Source organism: Ipomoea triloba, chromosome 8 (genome assembly GCF_003576645.1).
Source record: "Ipomoea triloba cultivar NCNSP0323 chromosome 8, ASM357664v1".
In the NCBI taxonomy this organism is placed as follows: domain Eukaryota; kingdom Viridiplantae; phylum Streptophyta; class Magnoliopsida; order Solanales; family Convolvulaceae; genus Ipomoea; species Ipomoea triloba.
Window position 1 is genome coordinate 1,352,649 of NC_044923.1, and position 20,480 is coordinate 1,373,128.

Genomic DNA, 20,480 nt, shown 5'->3' on the forward strand with positions numbered 1-20,480 from the left:
GCTGGTATGTGGTGCAGTTAGGAGTGATATGTGGTGCACTTTGCAGTGAGATGTGATGCACCACAAAGTGCTAGTCTATGTAAGTACGGGTTGTTTGTGGTGCACATATCTAAGTACATCCTCAAGTATAGCTAAATGAACCAGCCATTACAGGAAATATCTAAGCCCCTTGTTGCACTTAGGAGTGGTCTATGATACACTTATGAGTGGTTTGTGTACACTTATAAGTGTTATGTGGTGCACTTAAGAATGGATACACCACCAAGCATACGAAAGAGTTTTACATACTATGCATACTCCCAAATTCTACTCTCTCACTTCTATGTACTCCCTGATATGACAAACAATGATATGTTATTTTCGTCATGTGAGTAGGGATGGCAATTTCAATCTGCCCCGTGGATATCCACCCGAATCCACCCCGCATGAGTCGGGTTTTTTTGGGTGATAGTGGGTGATGGGTCGGGTGGGTCTTAAAAATGTAAACCCACGGTGGGTCGGGTTGGATTCGGGTTTTATGTACAAAACCCGCCTAGCACCCCACCCGACCCACCATGTGTGCATACATATATATAATAGTAAAATAAGTAGTATTAGTATATAGTTAATTATAAAAGTTTCAATAACTTTAGGTAACTTTTTACTATTTTTATATCTAAACTACTAAATTTATTTTTAAAAATTAAAAATTTAGTTATTATATTATAATATTTCTATTATTTTATGTTTCAGTATAACTAATGAATTTTGTTGTTTAATTATGTGTCAGTAATTTTGATATTATTTTTTGAAAAAATAATAAGTTGATAAGTGGTGGATACCCTAGTGGGCACCCGCACCCGGTGGGGGTGGGGATGGATTCTAAAAAAGTCCACCCGATGCGGGTTGGGGGTGGGGGTGGGTGGAGAAAATAAAAGGTGGGTCAGGTGATGGATGTAGCCCTCCCCGATCCACACCCGACCCATTGCCATCCCTACATGTGAGTCCACAGAAAAGTGTCTATATAAATAACTTGTAAAAGAAAGTAAAAGTTGGAAGTATAAAATAGAGTCCACCATGTAATTTCAATTCCCATATGAAAATGCGGGAAGAACTGGATGCACCGGAACCATGTCATATATATATATATATAGTAATGTTTCAATGAGAACTCCTCTCCCATGAGAATTTACGAATTTATATATGAATGCACACAATTTAATATTCTAGACACACAATACATACAATCTATCCTAAAGTAATTTGTGTGCATCCATGTAATAGATTGTGTGCATTTATATTAATTCTTACTTTCTCAATTAAACGGTAATTCTCATTTTATCATTAATATATGTATATAAAAAAAAAGGTTTATGGCTTGTGATCAGAATTAGAACACGTATAGATATAATGGACCGACCAATAAATCATGCTAAACCCAAAATGGTTTTGCCTGTTGAAATTTGTCGTCGGCGTGTCAGTGTAGTATTTTCGCGACTCCGTGAATTGAATGACTTTGTTCCGTAATCCTTTATATATAAACCAAAAATGAAATAGAATATAATATAATGCTTATCTTATTATTGAGTGAAATAAATCTAATCATGTCCCCAAACAAAATAGTTGAGTGGATGAAACATAATTCTCGTATTTAGTAGGTTACAAGTTCAATTGTTGTCAATATCATCTCAGGCAAGTTCATTACAATTGCTTCTTCCAAATACATTTTACTTCTTTGGTGTAATCTTGAGATAGTGACTGTAAATTTTTCTTGTAACCAAAGATTATAATGTGTAAGTATTGGAATGTCGGTTGCCAAGTTATTTTATATTGGGTAACTTGAAACAAGTTATTACTCTTTTTCTAATAATGAATGTCATTTTTTATAGGGACATGTGCAAATAAGCCATTGAATTATTTGGGAATTAGCAAAAAACAAAGCAATTAAGTCACTAAACTGAAAAAAATAACAATTAACATTTTTAACAGGTCAATTGCCTATTCCAACCATCGACGGCGACTTTTCTGGCTATGGGCAAATACTTCCAACGACCGGCAACAACGAAGACGTCGCCGGTCGCCATCTCCTACGGTAAGTTGCCTTTTTCGGCGAGGGCGATCTATCATTTTTTTGTCGCCCTCGCCAGAGAAGGCGATCACTCCCCAAGGAGAAGGCAAGAAAAAACGGTTGCCCTCGTTGGAAAAGGCAACTTACCGTCGAAGATGGCGACTGTATTTGCCGGTCGCTGAAAAAGTCACCCGTCAATGGCCGGAATAGGCAATTGAGGTTAAAAATGTTAATTATTTTTTTTGCGGTTTAGTGCTTAATTGTTTTGTTTTTTTAAGTTCAGTAATTTATTTGAAGCTTATTCTAGTTCGATGGCTTAATTGCTAATTCTAAAATAGTTCGATAACTTATTTGCTCCTTTTTTTTTTTTTTTTAAATTTTATTTCTAACATGATGCATCAAAATGTCCACCGAAGCGTATGCACTGCATGCACACCCCTAGCAAGCATATGCACTTCATGGTTGTTTGGAAGCGTTAGGTGGTTATCAATCGATAACTAAACTGTTTTTTTTCGCGGTCAAATAACTTATCAAAAACTCAAGAGAGGCAAATCTCAAATAGGGGTGTAAACGAGTCGAGCCGAGCTCGAGCATAAGGTGGCTCGAGCTCGAGCTCGTTAAGGAAGGCTCGGCTCGAGTTCGAGCTCGAGCTCAAGAAATGATGCTCGAGCTCGAGCTCGAGTTCGAGCTTGAATTCGAGCTCAAGATCAGGGTTGAACTCGAGTTCAAGTTCGATTTTGAGTTCAAATTTTACCTGTTAGATTTTAAATTCATGTTTCAATTAAAAATAAACTATAATTTTATATGTGTATATTATATTATATATATATATATATATGGCTCGCGAGCAGCTTGACGAACCACGAGCCTAAGACATTAGAGCTCGAGCTCGGCTCGATTATTAAACGAGCCGCTCGAGCTCGAATTTGACCGAGCTCGAGCCGAGCTTTGACCGAGCGGCTCGCGAACCGCTCGGCTCATTTACACCCCTAATCTCAAACAAATAATTTTGGTCTAACATAATATCAAAGCTATAAAAATCAATAATTCAATCGATTTCTCGTGAATGGTGAAGAAGGCCCTCGTGAGCCTACTACCTCGCTCTTAGTCCTCCCTGCTAACCTTATCCTTTTTTTTTTGGGTGAGACTGACTTCTCATTTCTTTCATTTACTACAATACTGATACCGTACGTACTTCAATTCATCAGGACTTAACCACCATGCATGCATGCATGAGTTATTAGATCGAACAATACGACGAGCAGAGGGAGTCTCGTGCTAACTTTGACAACAACAGTTTCTACTCCGACCATTCATACTTTAATTTTGATGATGAATTTAATGTACAATGTTTTGTTGAATAAGACCCTGCAAAGCTTTGAATTGAAAAATGTGTGGTTCATATGTTGTCGGTCGATTATTTATAGCTTGTAGTCTCAAATTAAGAAGGTAAGTAATTTTCACATGGAATTAAACTCAGAGAAACCTAGACAAAAATTTTATTGGTTTTCGACAGCCCAACGGGGAGAGCAGAGAGGGAAAAAAAAGCAAAGAAAAAGAAAAGTAGAAAAATAAATAAAGAAAAACAATTGTGTCAGGTAAAAAAAAAGGAAATTTTTTTGAATTTACGCAATTGCACGCACCAGTTGGGTACGCATGGTGTGCTAAACACGCACCAAGGGACTGTGTTATTATTTTTTTCTTCCCCTCCCTCTCCATGAGTCTTACAAAAAACTTGTTTTTGCAGGGCCAAATTAATTTTCTCTCTCTTTTATTTTCTTTTTTTCTACATAAGCTATGATCCCATAAAAAACCACTCTTAGAACATCTATAACAAGGTGTTTGGTTGGAGGGAATTACAATTCCTTTCCCACTTTATTCCCACCTAATTCCGAAGGTAACTAAATTCCTTTGTTTGGTTGGAGGGAATTGCAATTCCATTTCCTCATTTTCATGGAATTAGAATCCCATGGCCCCCTGGGATTTTAATTCCGTGGATTTTATGAAGAAAAAAAGATCACCTTGAGACAAAACTACCCCTCTTTTATTTTAACTTAAAATTGATGTCTAACCTTCCCTTCAAAATTATAGAGTGTGTTATTATTCTTCGACTTACTTTTATGTATTTTTTTTTATATACAACAACTTTCTTGTATGTTCCTTTGAATTCTTTATTTGTATAACTTTTCAAAATTTTTGACTACCCAAATCAAATGCTTTTTTAGTTCAAAAGATACAGTAAATGAGTGCGTTTAAATTTAATATGTTATATTTTTTGGGGTTTGAATATGCAAATGGGTCTTATAGATAGTTGTCATTTAAGATTAATAACAACAATAATAATAATAATAATAATAATAATAATAGTAAACAAGTTGTTGTTGTTGTTGTTGTTAATATTCGATGTTACAATTTATATAATTGTATATCGTTCCAAATATTCTTAAAATATTATAACAAATCCATTCTGTGCAACGCACGGGCGAAAATACTAGTAGTAATAATAATAACAACAACAACAATAATGTGCATTTTGGATTTTATACTACTTATTCCCTCTCAATTCCCATGTATACTAAACATTGAAATTGAAATTCCTAGTAATTCTATTCTTGCATATCAAACACTGGAATTTAAACTCCCACTTTATTCCCGCATTATTCTTTTTCCATGGAATTACAATTCTTTTCCCACCTAATTCCTTCTCTCCAACCAAACGCCTGTGTGGGTGGCAAACATACATGATAGAGAGAGAAATATGAGAGTATGTTTGAGCCGCTGAGGTTCTCTTGCAAGAACCTTGATTTTTCATTTTAAAGTGGACCCCATCAAATATGAAAAAATTTATATTAATTCGCATGAGGCACAATCAAAGTGTCCCGTCTGGATGCATTATTTCTTTGTTTTTTTTTTTTTTTTTTTTCCATGTTGTCTTTCCTAGTAACCTCGGCAAAAATTCTTTAAAAACTTTAAAAACTATGCCTGACAAGCTTGCTCTTGGAAGTCTGTGCATAATATAGTTTCTTGTTGATCGAGACTAGAAAAGTTTTGTTAGATTTAAAGAGATTAGGGAAGAGGGAGTGATTAATTAATGTTTGACCGGTAGGAGATTAATGTGGGAAGCCCTTTTTAATTTGCATGGTAAGGTAAAGCATTATATTAGCTAGAATTCAAAATAGTCACAGGCAGATGTGGAAAGCACACTTCCCATTCCAATGCCTTCTTGCAAGCTCTCCCTCCCCACCCGCCCAAAGGGGCCACTCTCCTTGTCTGTTTTTTCTGTCTCTCTTGGTCTCTCTGCACTCTCTCTCTCTCTCTCTCTCTTGTTCTCTGTTTGGGAATCTGTTTCTCTGCAGCTATACATACAAACTAAGCATTAAGCAACACCCCTTCCTAAGAACATAGGGAAAGGTTCAAGAAAAAACAGTGGGCAAAAATTAACACTTTCCCCCTCTTTGCTCATCATGCATTTCTTCACCTATTAACCCCTTCATTCATTTCCCTTGCCTTAAAATTGTAAGTGGAAGTTAAAGTTGTGTGCTTTCTTCTTCTTCTTCTTCTTGCTGTTCTTTATTGCAGTGTATGCATCCTCCCCATCCTTTTCTCGATTCACTTTCATGGGGTGGTTGTTGTTGTTGTAGTAGTGTGTTCATTTGTATTTACATCTCTTTTGTCTCTTTCTTTTTTCTCTTTTTTATCCCCCATTTTCTTGTCTTTTTCTAGCATTTGAAGATCTCAATTTGGTGGGTTTGTTTGATTTTGGAAGGTTTGAATCATAGTCTTGCTTTGCTTAAACCAAAATTCCCTCTCCCTTTTGGGAAAAAATTGGATCTTCAACAAGGATTATAGTCCAAAGTTAGGATTTTTAGTAGTTTTCTGGAAATGGGAAATTTTGATCATCTGCTACCATGCACCTTTATCACTTGTCTCAGAAATGTTTACACTATTAAAACTTGGGAGCTAACCTGTGATTTAGCTATGGTGTTGCATTTTAAAAAAAAAAAAGAATTGATTATTGGACTATGCATATATTATTGGTAATCTGTGTTGAAAGTTTTTGCTTTTTATGAGTTTCTTCTGGTTTTGTTATTGATTATTATTGTGTTTGAATCTGTACCCATTTCTCCCAGGCAAATTTTGTTGAAAAATTACAATTTTTTTTTATCAGAATATAACATCCATATATATATATATATATATATATATATATATATATATATATATATATATCTTTGTGTGGATTATACACTGTACTAAAAGAGATCTATGAAGTGTGCTTATTAAAACAGATCCAATTGTTTTGCAGACTGATTGGATGTGAGAAGTGGCCATTTTTCACTCTCAATGGCTGCCTGAAAAGAATGCCGGTTTAGCAATGCTTTGCACTGCAAATGATTTATTGGGTTGGAAGGATTTTCCCAAGGGGCTTAGTGTTCTCCTCCTTGATGAGGACAGCAATTCTGCTGCTAAGATGAGAACGAAACTCGAGGAAATGGACTATATAGGTAATAGCATAATTTCCGATTTTCTTAATCTAGAGATACTTAACCTTTGCCAACACCTTGTGGTCTAGTGGCGCCAAACTGTACTCCTATATGGGAGGTTGTGGGTTCAAGCCTCAGTAGAGGCAGTATTGACTCTTTGTGCTTCAGTACTTTAAAAAAGTAGTTATGAACAGATACTGCATTGTAACAGAGTGGGATAGTAAAGATAGCCCGAGTTCTAGGATGCCATTTTCTATTTGGGTAGAATGACACTTTTACCTGTCACTGCCTGTCTGTCTGTCCAATAATTCTGCAAGTTGGTACTGTCTTGTGTTTCGAATTGTTGTGGGGATTTCGGTTTTCCTAACTGAAAATTTGAATCAGTTGAACCAGTGTATGTTCTGTTATTCGAGATTTATTCAAGAGATTTTACATGTTTATGAAGTAATAAGTGAACTTAACTTTGCCATCGTTACGGTTTCCTTAAAAATTGCAGTACACTGCAAAAATGAGCATTCGATGCAGCCTTTTCTTTGTATATGACTGACATCAATATCCATGATAATCCTTTCTTCTTTCTTGTAGTTTCAACGTTCCAAAACGAGAACGAAGCTCTGTTAGCAATCGCAAGCAAATCGGTGGAATTTCATGTTGCTATTGTGGAGGTACTAATTTTTTACTCACTCCAATGTTTTGTATAATTGCAAAATCAAAACCTGTGTGATTTCGATATTCACTTTCAAAAAGGTTTTGACAAATAGTGGAGCTAAAATTATTATGCTTGAGACCTGAATCGTTTGCCACTCTCGATTTGGAAGTGACTTCTAAAAATGTAATGAGTACTGCTTTTACTTTTTGGTTATCTTTAGCCTCTGAAATGCTGCCATGTCGAACCCCACTTATCAGTTCAACTTTAGGGTTTTAACTTGTGGATAATAAAATTTTGAAAAGCGGGACTTTGTGTGTTGTATTGCTGTCTTTTTACCCGTGTAACTGTTGAATTTTTGCAGGTTAATACTAGCAACAGCAATGAGGTATTCAAATTTCTGGAAACCGCTAAAGATTTGCCCACAATATGTAAGTCATTGACATGATTGTATATAATGCTACTGAAAATTCTGTTGTGCGTCTAATTTTCGTAAAAATTTACCACTATTTGCCACATTTGTCACGTTACAAATGCTGCACGAGAATCTGCTGAGTTTCTTTTGTCGTTTTTTAAAAAAAAGTTATTGTACTAACAAAATTATTTCTTCGGGGGGCTATCGTGATGTCTTAATAGTTCTAACATCACGTTTCTTGTTCTTATTGCAGTGGTGTCAAATGTCTACTGCCTTAACACCATGATGAAGTGCATAGCGGTGAGAGATTCTTGGCTCAAATTCATTGTTTGATCATTTTCGTTTTTACAATCAAGAGGAGAAACATTGAGCAATAGTCATTGCAAAAAGTTTAACGATATTCGAGATCATTTGAAGATGGATATCGTTTATAGTTTTTTTTTGAAAGAAATCAATTCAGGACCGAGACTTTTGATCGAGTATCTCTTAATTATTTTGCAGCTCGGTGCTGTTGAGTTTCTTCAGAAACCGCTATCAGATGACAAACTACGAAATATTTGGCAGCACGTTGTTCACAAGGTTTGTTCGATTCGTTATGAATGTCACTCGAATGCCTACTGTTTTGTCGATTTGTCGCCTCGTTTTTATGGAAAGCGTGCCCTGAGCTTATTGTCTAAACAGGCATTCAATGCAGGAGGAGGAAAGGATGTCGAATCGCTTAAACCTGTCAAAGAATCTTTAGTTTCAATGTTGCAGCTACGATCAACGAAGAACGAAGCGAATACAGCGAACTCCGACGAAACTGAGCAATCAACCTCGGTGCAGGAAAACAACCGGGACACGTTATCATCAGTATGTGATAAATACCCGGCTCCTTCGACTCCAACTCTGAAACAATGTGTGAGGTCACTTGACGATGGCGAATGTCGGGATCAAACTAACCTCTCAATGGAACACGATAGTGTGGAGCACGATGGGGAATCTAAATCTGTCGAAACTACTTATTGCAATTCTGTTTCTGAAACTATTCCCGTGATTAATCCACCTGTTATCAAGCAGGAACGAGAATCAAGCCCTGAACAGGCGGGGAAGAATGGTAATTCTGCTTGTTCAGAGAGTAAGGATGCTCGTGCCAACGCCAACAGTAGTGAGTGCGGTGATCCTAAAAAACCGTCTGGTGTCAATAGTTCAACCGGGACAAAAGCTAATAAAAAGAAAGTCAAGGTAAGATGCTTATCAATTTGTACATCAAGTGAGTGACAGTAATACTGACTCTGTTACAATGTAGTATCTGTTCATAACTACTTTCTCAACCTACTGAAGCACAAAGAGACAGCTGCGCCTCCACTGAGGCTATTCGAGTTTTCATATAATCGTTCTGTCACGCAAATTGTCATTTGTGGGATTTTAAAATGGAGAAAAGGTTGATGAAGTTCGTTTGGTGATAAGTAATTTCAATCTGGTGTTTGGTTGGTCAGGTAGACTGGACACCGGAACTACACAAGAAATTTGTACAAGCGGTGGAACAACTTGGTCTCGATCAGGCCATTCCTTCACGAATTCTCGAAGTGATGAAAGTTGAAGGTTTAACGAGGCACAATATAGCCAGCCATCTTCAGGTATATTTCGATGTCTATACTTGTATTACATGCTCAAACTCTTTGTTCTCGGAGTAAAACTCGGGGGAGTTTGTTTTCTGCTCGTAATTGCAATAGCCAAAATGTAAACACACGAGAACCCACATTATAAAACGTTAAGAATGCAAATGAAAAAAAAAATGGAAACATGGGGAATGCTTTTCTGAAGTGTATGTACTATACTTTCTTTTCGAAACAGAAGTACAGAATGCACCGGAGACAAATATTACCAAAAGAAAACGAATGGAAATGGCCTTTATCACGAGATTCAACGCAAAGGAGTTGTTATCCACGTAAACCTGTAGTGGCCTTCCCACAGTACCATTCTGCTCCCACCGTCCCAGCTGGTCATCAGTTCTATTCTGCATGGGCGCATCCAGGCAGCTATCCCGGTGCCCATGTGTGGGGCTCGCCTTACCACTATCCCGGATGGCAGCCTACAGACGATTGGAACTGGCAGTCCAACACGGGGGTAAGGTTAATCTCCTCGAGAGTTGCATCGATCAGTTCATATTAACCTCGAATTATTGTCGTGATAGTTAAATATGGCTCGAGACACATATTTACAACATTAACTGAAAAACAATTGTGTATTTTAAGGTTTATGCTCAAGCATGGGGCTGCCCCGTAATGCCACCACATCAGGGATCATATCCAACATATCCTCAGGTACACTTTACACAATTTTACTAAATACCTGCAATTAGTAGTGCCCTTGTTTTATCACCATAAACCGATTGATTTGTATGAATTTTTTTTTTAATTTATAATTATTATAACACATTTGTTAGATATTGCAGAACACCTCGGGGCATCACAGGAGTGGCGGAGCACAAGATAGATACAGCATGCTAGAAAACACATACGATATTCAGCCAGTAAGCTTTTTTGGCATTCGATATTGGTCAAATAAGCCAAAATTAGCTGATAGGCTAACTATTTTACCAAACAGGGCCTATATGTGCTCGTCATTTCTTCGTGCCTTCGATGATCTTATAAAGCCACATGCATGCAGGACCAAATGTTATTAGATTATTTCGTTTTTTTTTTTGCAGGCAGAAGAGTTGATTGACAAAGTTGTGAAGGAGGCAATAAACAATCCATGGCTGCCCCTTCCTTTGGGGCTAAAACCTCCCTCCACTGACAGTGTCCTCAATGAGCTTTCTAAACAAGGCATCTCCACCATCCCTCCACGAACCAACGGCTCAGATTTGCGCTGACATGGCAACAAATTAAACTCCTGTTCCAAAAATGCAAATTTGGGCAGCATGCTCCAAACCCAGAATCAAGAACTGGCCTGGATGCAAATCTGATGATCAGCGAGGAAGATCCACCGTCCATCCATCCACAATCCACCATTCGCAATTCTTGGTAAAAAGTTTGAGCCACTTACATGGTCTTGGTTCAATTTGTAGCTGTGATGTAAATAAACCATCTTTTCGAGGCCCCTTTTAGCCCAATTTTGAAACTATTGCCATTCCTTTGGTGTTTTCCTTTGGGATCCAGCCATGGAAAATGTAATAATGCTTTGGTTGATCGTCTTTGGGCAGATTTGGGGATAATGGCATTCATCAATAAATAAATACTACGTAAATAATTTCTGATCTGATCTCAAGCAATGTTTTGAGTTTTAGCTTTGTGGATTGAGAAACATACATTGGAAAACCTTATTTTACATAGGATTTAACAGTACATTTTTCTTATTCTAAGCAAAATGTTACAATATACTTCAAAAACATCTTGTATTGATGGGTACCATTGATAATTTATATTCATATTTTTTCAACTAGAGGTGTTAGGAGCATGCCTTATGACCTAACCACCTAACCGATCAAGTTTTTTAACTACCTTTATTGATGGCCGATAATGTCAGTGTTACCAACCACCACTACCAGGCCACTAGTTTGTAATAGTAATGATTTCATGGTTAGAAAACCCGGAAACCCTAAATTTCCAACCACGGGACCTAGGGTCGTTTTCGGTGGGAAATGACCCTTTAGGTGTCCTACTGGAAACCCTAGGTGTCCAACCCACCACTGGAAGGGCCATTTTCCATTAGAAACTCTAGGTTTTCAGCCACCGATAATTGAAAATTTAGAATTTTCAATGAAAAATGACCGTTCGGGTGGTAAAAAGAGTAGGGGTTTTCAGCAACACCACCACCAAGCATGTCTTGGAAGGCATCAATGACATCTTCTTCCTCCATTTCTAGCTCCTCCGGGGTATCCCATCCCTGGACTCGTTTGTTTTCGAGGAGGAAACGTGTGGCCTCGAATTCTATGTCTTCCAGTTTGCAGTACCCAACCAAGACTGTCTGCAATGCTTCATTTCTCCTGATTGTGAAGTACTGATCACGCTTGTTTTGCATCTGAACCTTCAGTTTTATATAGCCATTTTCTGTTTTTACAGTCTCCACCATTTCTCTTCTCAATGTAAAAATGGATCTTTTGCTCTTACTGGCAGCAGTTTTGTGCATACTTATAGGAGTGTAGTGAAGGCTGTGAAGTGGATGGTTCTAGCTTTCTATATCCCAGTTTTGAGTGTAGTGATTAGTGAAGTGGTTCTTTTCATATTCCTACTTTCTGATCATTACTTCAAAATTCTAGAATCCCAAGCTTCCTGCAATGACGGAGCCTGCATTGATCGAGTAAACCCTACTCCTGTCTAATAATTTACGACTTTACAAAGTGCGAATAACACATGAGAGAAAAATCGAGCTCAGCTTGATCGAGAGACCGTTGATTGGCAATAATCAAATTTGTAACTATTTAAGTATGAAAATCGTGTTTCACCCAATCAGTTTCATTTTTCTTGACTTGACATAGCGCGAAATAATGGGTGTCTTGAGATTTTTCACTTCAAGATTTACATTTGTGCATACATACTTGTGGGAGTGTAGCTAGTGAGGTGATTCATTTGATATTCCTACTTTGGATCTTTGGGATAGTTCAAGATTTTAGAATCACAAGTTTCAATTCCTTTCAAATTTCTTTTTGGAATAGAGTCTACTACATATGGCTCGAAAATTATTATTTACATTTAGCAAATATTAATTTATTGAGGATAATATCTTGCCTCCCTATATTTAAGAATTGAACTTTCAATGTGAGTAATTGCATTATGCATGTATGTAGTAGTGTCCTTCTTACTTCCAAGTTTTCTATAACTTTCTTAGTGTTAGATAATTTAAAACGTGTAGTTTTTTGCACAAGCAGCTCGATCAGTTGATAGATTGACCGTGAGGCTTCATGATTAAGTCATCTAAGAGATTTCTGAGTCACTGTGATTTATTCATTCACAATCTTATCTCTAGCGCTGTCAAAGTGGATCAAAGCCTATAGGCTGGCTCACACCCACGCCCACAGTGAGGCGGGTTAGGGCTATAAACAATTTGACCCACAAAAAAGCAGGCCTAACGAGCCTTACTTACTACTTTACTAGAGCCCACGTCCTGCACGGGTGCTCGTGCGGGTTGCGAGCCAGATGGCCCAGATCCCATATATATTAAAAAAAATACAAAACAAAATATCACGGGCCTGCCAGCCTGCAAAAACCCACCAAAAATTAGGTTCGCGTTGGAACATGTTGACTCGCTTTGACGGTACTAATCTCTGTGGCAAAGAATTTCGCTTTGAGGGTGTGGCAATTCAAAATGTTGGAATTACAAGTTATGAAGAGATAATAGAGTGAGAGAATGGTTGAAGTCAGAAAACCAAATGTGATGATTTTGATGATTGTAGAAATTTGAATAACTGAGAGATACATTGTACAGACATGGTATATATATCAACCTTGAATATCAACCATGAAGCCAGGCCAGTTAGTCCAAGAAGAATCTCAGTGATCTTCTTCTTCACAAAACTTGGTGTACTCTTTTGGGTTCATCAGGCATCCCAGTTCTGATTCATTGCATGGCTTTACCTTGATCATCCATCCATCCTCATATGGGCTCGAATTGATCTTCATTATGCAACCACACCCCAAATGTAAAACATGCATAAAAAACGAGTCATTAGTGTACTGGATAAACCTCATCTTGTGACCTTAGCCAATAAAGAATTACAAGGTAAACGAGCCTAGATTATCTATAGTTGACTGGCTCAAATTAGGAACGACAGGAAGGCAAGAAGGCCAATAGACTGACCCAACAGTATAACCAACTTGATTGGGCTTGCTTCTCTAAGAAAGTACGCGGAGATAAATCTAATTTTAATTTGTGACTCTACTCGATAAATGACCACAAAGAGGCGGACCAGCTTAGACTAGTCTAGATAGCCTAGATTATTCATATCTAACTCAGACAAGAAGGTTAATAGGCCGCTCACACTGAGAATGACCGTAGGGTTGTCCCTTGAGATGGCATTGGGTAACTTCGCATTGCCCTAAAAGGCTGATAGACTACTTTTACTGTGAATCAAACATGTAATTTTGTGATTATTAGATCATCTAACTAAGACGCATATGGACTCAAGAAATAACAAGGGAATTACCACTCCGGGCCCCTCGGTGAGCTTGGTATTGACCTCCACAACCTCCCCTGAGATTGGAGAGTTCACATCACTTGTGGCTTTCACACTCTCCACAGCTCCAAAGCTGCTGCCTTGTTTAACAGCAGTGCCCACATCTGGCAGCTCCACAAACACCACTTCTCCAAGGTGGTCCTGAAAATACCCCACATGTGTTTACTAACCGAAGAAATTCTTCATTTTTACCAACACGTTTACTTTTGCATTTGAAAAACAGAAAACAGAAAACAAAGAATGGAACACCGGAAAAAATAAACACAAAGAATTGAAGTAAACATTGCCTTCCAGTTTACCTGAGCATGGTCAGTGATGCCAATGGTGGCAACAGATCCCTCACTCTTCACCCATTCATGTGACTTTGCATATTTTAGCCCCTCCAAGACTGTAAAACAAGCCCACATTTTCATTCACTTCAGTTATGCTATGCATAAATTCTATTTTTTTAAGATGACAATAGAAACCAGTAGGGTTTGCAATGGGTAAATCCCGCCTTCTAATTCTAGCCGGCAAAACCCATAAGATTACAAGTTAAACTTCCAATAGGAGCAGCCTATTAGCCTTCTTGATTTGAAAGTGAAGGTATAAGTAGTTATGTGCAGTCTCTATTCATGGTTCTAAGCAACACGTAAAGCATAGTCTTTTTTTTATCGGGTGGTAAGGAAATTCAAACTCATATGACTTTTGGCATGGGATTTACTCTAATACCAAATTGAAGCATGCATTCCAGTTCAACTAAAAGTTTAAGCTGATAGTTGAATTGTACATTTATGTTTATATATTATATGTTGAACAGAAAGAAGTGAAAAATTACCAGAAGAAAAGCATCTGGAGAGGGAGAAGGCAGCAGCTGGGGAGAGATTAGGCTTGGAGGAAGCAGTGGAGAGTCTCAATGCATTGGCTGTGGAAGAAGCCCAGATTCTGAGAGCCATTGTTTTGCAGCTTAGTTTCACACTGTTATTATGCCTGCAGGGCTTTTAGTGGGTAGCTACAAGAATGAGAAGAATATATGGGGATAAAGGCTGGAAAAATGGTGTCTCCCTATATATATTTGTTGGGTTTTATTATCTTGGATGAATGGTGGAAAATGAAAGCCTCATCCCTTGGAAGTATAGTGTATGTTAAGCACCAAGTGCCCATATTTATCGCCTTTGATATGATGTGTTTGCACTTTGTGTAATTTGAATGATTCAAATTCTCTCATTTTTCCTTTGAGTTTGATACTACTTGAGTATACACAAAATTGTGTAAGGATGATGGTGTTAGTGTGTGTAGGAGGTTAGGAATGTGTTAAGTGAGCTGAACAGTATTAGTTTCTTCCAAGTTCTGAGTTATTGTCAGACTTTTATTAATATCAAACTATGCATTTCTGTGCATAAGGTGTTTATCACAAATTTAAACTATTAATGTTCGTACCAAAGATCGAACCCCCACCATGCCCCTGGATGCAAGTTTTGAGTGAAATTTCACATTCACTAAATCAATGTCGGGAGGAAGAAAATGAAACAATAGCATATATATATATATATATATATATATATATATATATAGAGGGTTGACTTCATATTAGACAACACCTTCCCGTGAGACGGTGAGACACAACGTGAGTGCACACAGTCTACTTTACGAATGCACACACCCTAAACTGTGTGCACTCATGTTGGGCTAAGTGCACACACTCTAGGTTGTGTGCATCTGCGTAGTAAACTATGTGCACTCACGTTTCTCACCGTCTCACGGGAAGGTGTTGTCTCATTTAATTGTAAATATATATATATATATATATATATAGGTCAGGCGACACACCAAAAAATATTTGGTCAGTAATGGACGAAGTCTCTCTGAAGGATCCTAAAAAGATGTTGTCTTAGAGATAGGAAATTCCACCCGAACCTAACATGAACTCAGTTTTATGCCCTAATAGAGATGGGCATGTTCTCGGGCACCTATCAACACTAGTACATTTTTATATCGGGTACAAACATGCATTGTATGTAAAGTTATACAATGCAAGATTACACCAAACTAGCAATGGATGAAATCTCTATGAAGGGTCCTTCAAAAGATTCTATTTTAGAGATAGAAAATTTCATATAAACTCAACTCTCCGCCCTAATAGAGATAGGCCCATCTTCGGACACTTATCAACACAAGTACCTTTTATATCGGGTACAATCACGTATAACGTATTGTATGTAAAGGTACACAGAATACTCTTCAACATATGTTGATAATACTTGATATAACGTATTGTATGTAAAGGTACACATTATAGTTGATATAATGCTTGATACAATACAGTATCTAATGTTCATCCCCTTTTTCAAAAAAAAAAAATCTAATGTTCATCCCCAACCCAACAAAGGGAAAATGATTGTCCAAGAGACACATCTAGAGCCCAAGAATGGGAGACCGGCCCAATAGCTAAGAGCTCTTGTAATCAAGATAAGCACAAACTCGGTAAAATTGTTGAGCCCAAGAGAAAGTTGGATTATAGCCCAACTCATAATTTCAGTCCGAAACCATTTTCGGATCAGAGCTGCATCTTGTTGCAGCTTCATCCAGGGAGGTGGAGAGCGAGAAAGAGAGAGAGAGAGAGAGAGAGTTCTCTGAATTCAACAATGGGACGTGAAATCGAGCTTGATCTTGATAGCGATGCGTTGGCGGAGGAGGAGAAGAAGAAGATGGTAGAAATCAATTTGAGAATAATCGGCCCATCTCCACCGTCTCGCCTCGTCGTTCCTTCTTCCATCAAAGTAAATCCCAACTTCTATCAAAATTATCTTGATTTTGTTTTCTTTGGTTTTATTTTTGAAATATTTTATGCGGATTTCCTTAATAACCATCTTTTTGAGCTGGGCTTCTTATGTGGTGAGGAAAATACACAAAAGGAATGATCTTTTTCACATTAAAAAAAATTGAGAATTTTTGCTGGATTTAGATTTTAGGATGCAATTATAGTTCCCAACCTCAACCAAGTTGGTGAGGTTATTGACTTGATAACCGCAAGCTTTTAAGTTCAATTTAGCTTATTGGCGTTTTTGGTTTGAGCACGTCAGCAATGCGCTAGGTTGCTTTACCTCCTTGTACTCCTTTGCCGGCTAAGGTCAGGGTTTACTCTGTCGGTAGTGGCTTCGTGTTTTTCTCATGACTAAAAAAAAAAAGAGAGAGTGTAGGTTAAGCTAATATGCTGCTAACTGTCAACTTTGCTAATAGAGAATTAGACTGTATTTGTATCAAATGGCATGTGACATGGAAAGTTTTCTTCCTTCAATAATTTGGAATTATATGGAACCAGTATGCAGTGACCTCTTTTGCTGTGAGAAGGAAAGTTTTCAAGATGAATATGATAAAAGTTGTGATATGAAAGAGAGATATCCTTATTGATGGTTGACATTTCTGGTTATTTTTGGAAGCAAGGGATACCCTTTCAAAAGTCTAATTTTTATGTGAATAATCGTCTAGTTGGTATTGCTAGATTTCTCTCTGGTACAAAGTCACATTGGTATGCCACTTTTAATTTTCTTTGCTTCTTATTTTCATTTTTGGTTGTCTTGGTGCTGGAATTTGACAAAAAGGATTTTCTTTTACTGGCTGATAGTGTTAGACTTGCTACTATTCAGCCAGCACCTTATTGTTTTCTATCTTTAAAAACTCTCTGACTATAAAAATTTCATTGTAATACCAAATAGTGTTTCATGTTTTTAGTATCCATTTAATTGTGCCAATGACACACAGGTTCATGATTTGAGAAAAATGATTGCCAAAAATCGCCATTTGCCTATCGAAGCTTTGAAGCTTGTTTTGCAAGGAAGAGTATTGCATGACATCCAAAATGGGGATGATCAAACAATTCAATTCAACAATGGAGGTCTGCATTTTATCTGAATGCCTCAATTCATGAAGTTCTGTTATGCATCTTCTTCTTTTACTGAACGGGAGTTTGTAACTGATATTTTATGTTAGGTCAAATTGGTGTGTATCTTCACTATATAAGGATTATAAGTCAAGTCTTATAGTGATATATAAAAATCTATTAGTTTTTATTTTAATTCAGGTTTCTACGCCACCCTTCATTGTCTCTTAAGTGTTAACCCTTATAAGCTATAACATGTTACTAAAGAAGCTCATGATGAAGTATCTTCCTCTTTCTTCAAACCTTTAAGGCTTCTACTTTGTGTTTTGATTGGTTCATAGGGGACCAGTTGTCTTCATTGTTTAACATCTGGCATGCTAAGTATTCACATTCTCTTGCTAGTAACAGTCTTTATATATCAAGGATACAAAGAATGACTTATATCCTTGAGAGTTGGATTTTAATTTGCTGCAGTAACTTCATTGTTGATTTCTGAATTCTAATTATAGTAGTTCACGGGCAAGTTTCATGACAAGTGTTCATTAGTGGCTGTCACATGTGCCTTTATGCAAGGTGTTTGTCGTTTGCTGGTATACATTGGATGTTTCTGGTGATTTGATGTTACCTCAGTATTTTCCACAGATATTTTGCATTTTTCTCTTTGAATGGGATAAAATTAGTTCTTCATAAATCGGTACCTGTAATCTCATGATTTTGTAGATTCTTTGATCATTGCTGTAAAACCAAAGTCTCCCCCCAAACACATTCGGGATGAATTTGACGATGAGGATGATGATCTGGTAATAACCAAATTTTTGCATAAGACTTTATTTATATTTCTGATAGAAATTTTCAGATGCCTATTCTTTTTGCTCGTCTTCAGAAGTTTCATCTACCGCAAACAAGTAGTAGGTGGAAAAAGAGGCTTTTCTCTATATTACGCGAAAAATTGAAGCTTCCGGGTAACACCCTTATCTTTTGCATTGACAGTTTTTTTCGTAAAAAGTACTCTCTAGTCTCTTCTAATCTCTTTTCCTTCTTGTAGATATGCTTTTGATGGCAATTTTCTCAATCAGTTTTAAAATGTGGGCTATTATTGTCATGTGGTTTATTCTGGCACCCGTTGCCCATAGATTTGGCATTGGACCATTATACGTAAGTATAGTTTGAATTCCCTTCTCCATAAGAACGCAATCAATGCATAGTATCCAGTCTTAGGTTCTACATATGTCTGCTCGGTATCTTCCCAATTGTACATCTCTATCCGCTGTGTTGACACTGACTATCCTAAATCTTTTTGGATAATGGAATTAAATTTTATGATATGTGAAATCGTCATAACTCATAATCTTCACGAGTGCCCCGTTAGAATCTGATAGGCTTCAAGCAACTAGTCCCTATAGCTAGTAATTTCATCGCACATTTCTGATACGCGGGACACTCAACTCATATTTCACTGTATCATTGTTTCTACAGATACTCGGGACAGGATTTGGGATTATATTCTATAATCTTGGACATCGGCAGCAGGGGGAACTCAGGTAAATCTCAACATACAGGGACTTGAAGCCCCCGCCCCCGCGGGCCCCGCCCACAACAAATTATTGTGTGGACCATGGTCCACATAGTACTGTGTGGGCCATAATAAAAAGTACATTTGTAATATACTAAATGTACATTATTTGTGTACTGAATGTACATTACATAATATAATGTATATTCAGTACAAAAATAATGTACATCCCCTGAATATAATGTACATTTTTAATATACTAAAAATGCATTATTATTATACTGAATGTACATTATTTGATAGTATGATCCACACAGCTGTGTGGACCAATAATGATTGCCCGCCCACCCCCAACCACACACACACACACATTGCCAACTTCTTGACCTTATTGCTCTTCATCTCCGCAGTGCATACTCTATATTCAACGAAGATTTCAGAGAGCTTCCCGGAACTCTTAATGCTGACCACATCGACAGAGACATTCGAGCAGGTCGGTTATGAGGTTCCGTAATTTTCCCCGCGAAACAATCCCTGTCGGTGTTAGCTAGGGCCACAAACCCCTCGATGTATAATGTTGTATCTACATAGGTTTCAGCTGTGGGACTGTGTGTCTGTGTCTTCCCCCTTGTACAGGAAACCAACCTGGACCATATAACATTAATATATGATAGCAAAATTCCATAAAGGGCCATTTATTAGGCCTGCAAATTTTGTTCATTGCGTATGAAAGAGGGATTCATTTTGCCACTCCCTTCCAATTCCCCCTTGAGGCAGAGACACAGATGAGCCAGACTGATCATTTCTTATCATGACATGAAAAGTCAAAATTTTTCTTGTTTTGGTGAGGAAAGCTGTGTGGGCTTTATTGTACTTTTGATCCACTTCTGGTTGGATAATTTGGAGTGTTTATTCTGATAAGTAATGGTGAGATGATGGGTTGGGTTTCAGTACAGAATTTTTTTTAAAATTGTTGTTTTGTCCCCTTCTCTATTTGGCATGTTACTGCCATTCTAGACTAATCTATTTGAGGTCAAGGTTGTCTTCCAATGTAGGTGGATTGCCTTTTAACCTAGGTAGTTATAAGTAGGCAGGTCGTTTCTATGTCAGATTGTATGAAATGGTCTTCTGTCATATTCTATGGAATGATTTTCTATTCCTCTTATTTTCGTTTCGGATGTCCTCGTTTTTTATATAGATAGTTGAATGAATTTGTTACCTTTCAAAATAAAAGTTTTTTTAAAAAAATTTCTCTGTCAGATTGTATGGAATGATCTTCTATTACTCCTATTTGAAGCCTTCCAAAAAAAATAGTGAGTTTTATGTGAAAAACGTGTCTGATACATAGAAATACTCATC

General features: G+C 37.4%; 3 protein-coding genes across 6 annotated transcripts; 2 read left to right on the plus strand and 1 right to left on the minus strand.

Annotated features, from left to right (window-relative positions):
• Positions 1-5,263: 5,263 nt before the first annotated feature.
• On the plus strand, positions 5,264-10,904 carry LOC116027470 (two-component response regulator-like APRR2). 4 transcript variants are annotated; one of them, XM_031269119.1, is made up of 12 exons: positions 5,264-5,627; positions 6,354-6,552; positions 7,117-7,196; positions 7,542-7,608; positions 7,846-7,892; positions 8,094-8,171; positions 8,274-8,816; positions 9,071-9,211; positions 9,429-9,701; positions 9,830-9,898; positions 10,021-10,107; positions 10,285-10,904. In XM_031269119.1, exons 2-12 carry the CDS (start codon positions 6,423-6,425, stop codon positions 10,447-10,449), a joined length of 1,680 nt encoding a protein of 559 aa, XP_031124979.1. In that variant the 5' UTR covers positions 5,264-5,627; positions 6,354-6,422; the 3' UTR covers positions 10,450-10,904. The 4 variants fall into 4 exon arrangements, with proteins under 4 accessions (XP_031124979.1, XP_031124980.1, XP_031124982.1 ...); XM_031269120.1 differs by having other exon boundaries at positions 5,264-5,563; XM_031269122.1 differs by having other exon boundaries at positions 5,265-5,627; positions 10,030-10,107.
• Positions 10,905-12,843: 1,939 nt separating this feature from the next.
• LOC116026657 (glycine cleavage system H protein 3, mitochondrial-like) lies at positions 12,844-14,777 on the minus strand. The gene is made up of 4 exons (XM_031268005.1): positions 14,567-14,777; positions 14,049-14,137; positions 13,720-13,890; positions 12,844-13,189 (listed from the first exon to the last, which is right to left on the minus strand). The coding sequence occupies exons 1-4, from the start codon at positions 14,682-14,684 to the stop codon at positions 13,067-13,069; spliced, it is 501 nt and encodes a 166-aa protein (XP_031123865.1). The 5' UTR covers positions 14,685-14,777; the 3' UTR covers positions 12,844-13,066.
• A 1,515-nt stretch (positions 14,778-16,292) lies between these two features.
• On the plus strand, positions 16,293-19,963 carry LOC116026725. Its single transcript, XM_031268094.1, has 7 exons — positions 16,293-16,508; positions 17,491-17,623; positions 18,329-18,408; positions 18,492-18,570; positions 18,654-18,763; positions 19,085-19,149; positions 19,532-19,963. Exons 1-7 carry the CDS (start codon positions 16,374-16,376, stop codon positions 19,623-19,625), a joined length of 696 nt encoding a protein of 231 aa, XP_031123954.1. The 5' UTR covers positions 16,293-16,373; the 3' UTR covers positions 19,626-19,963.
• Positions 19,964-20,480: the final 517 nt, after the last annotated feature.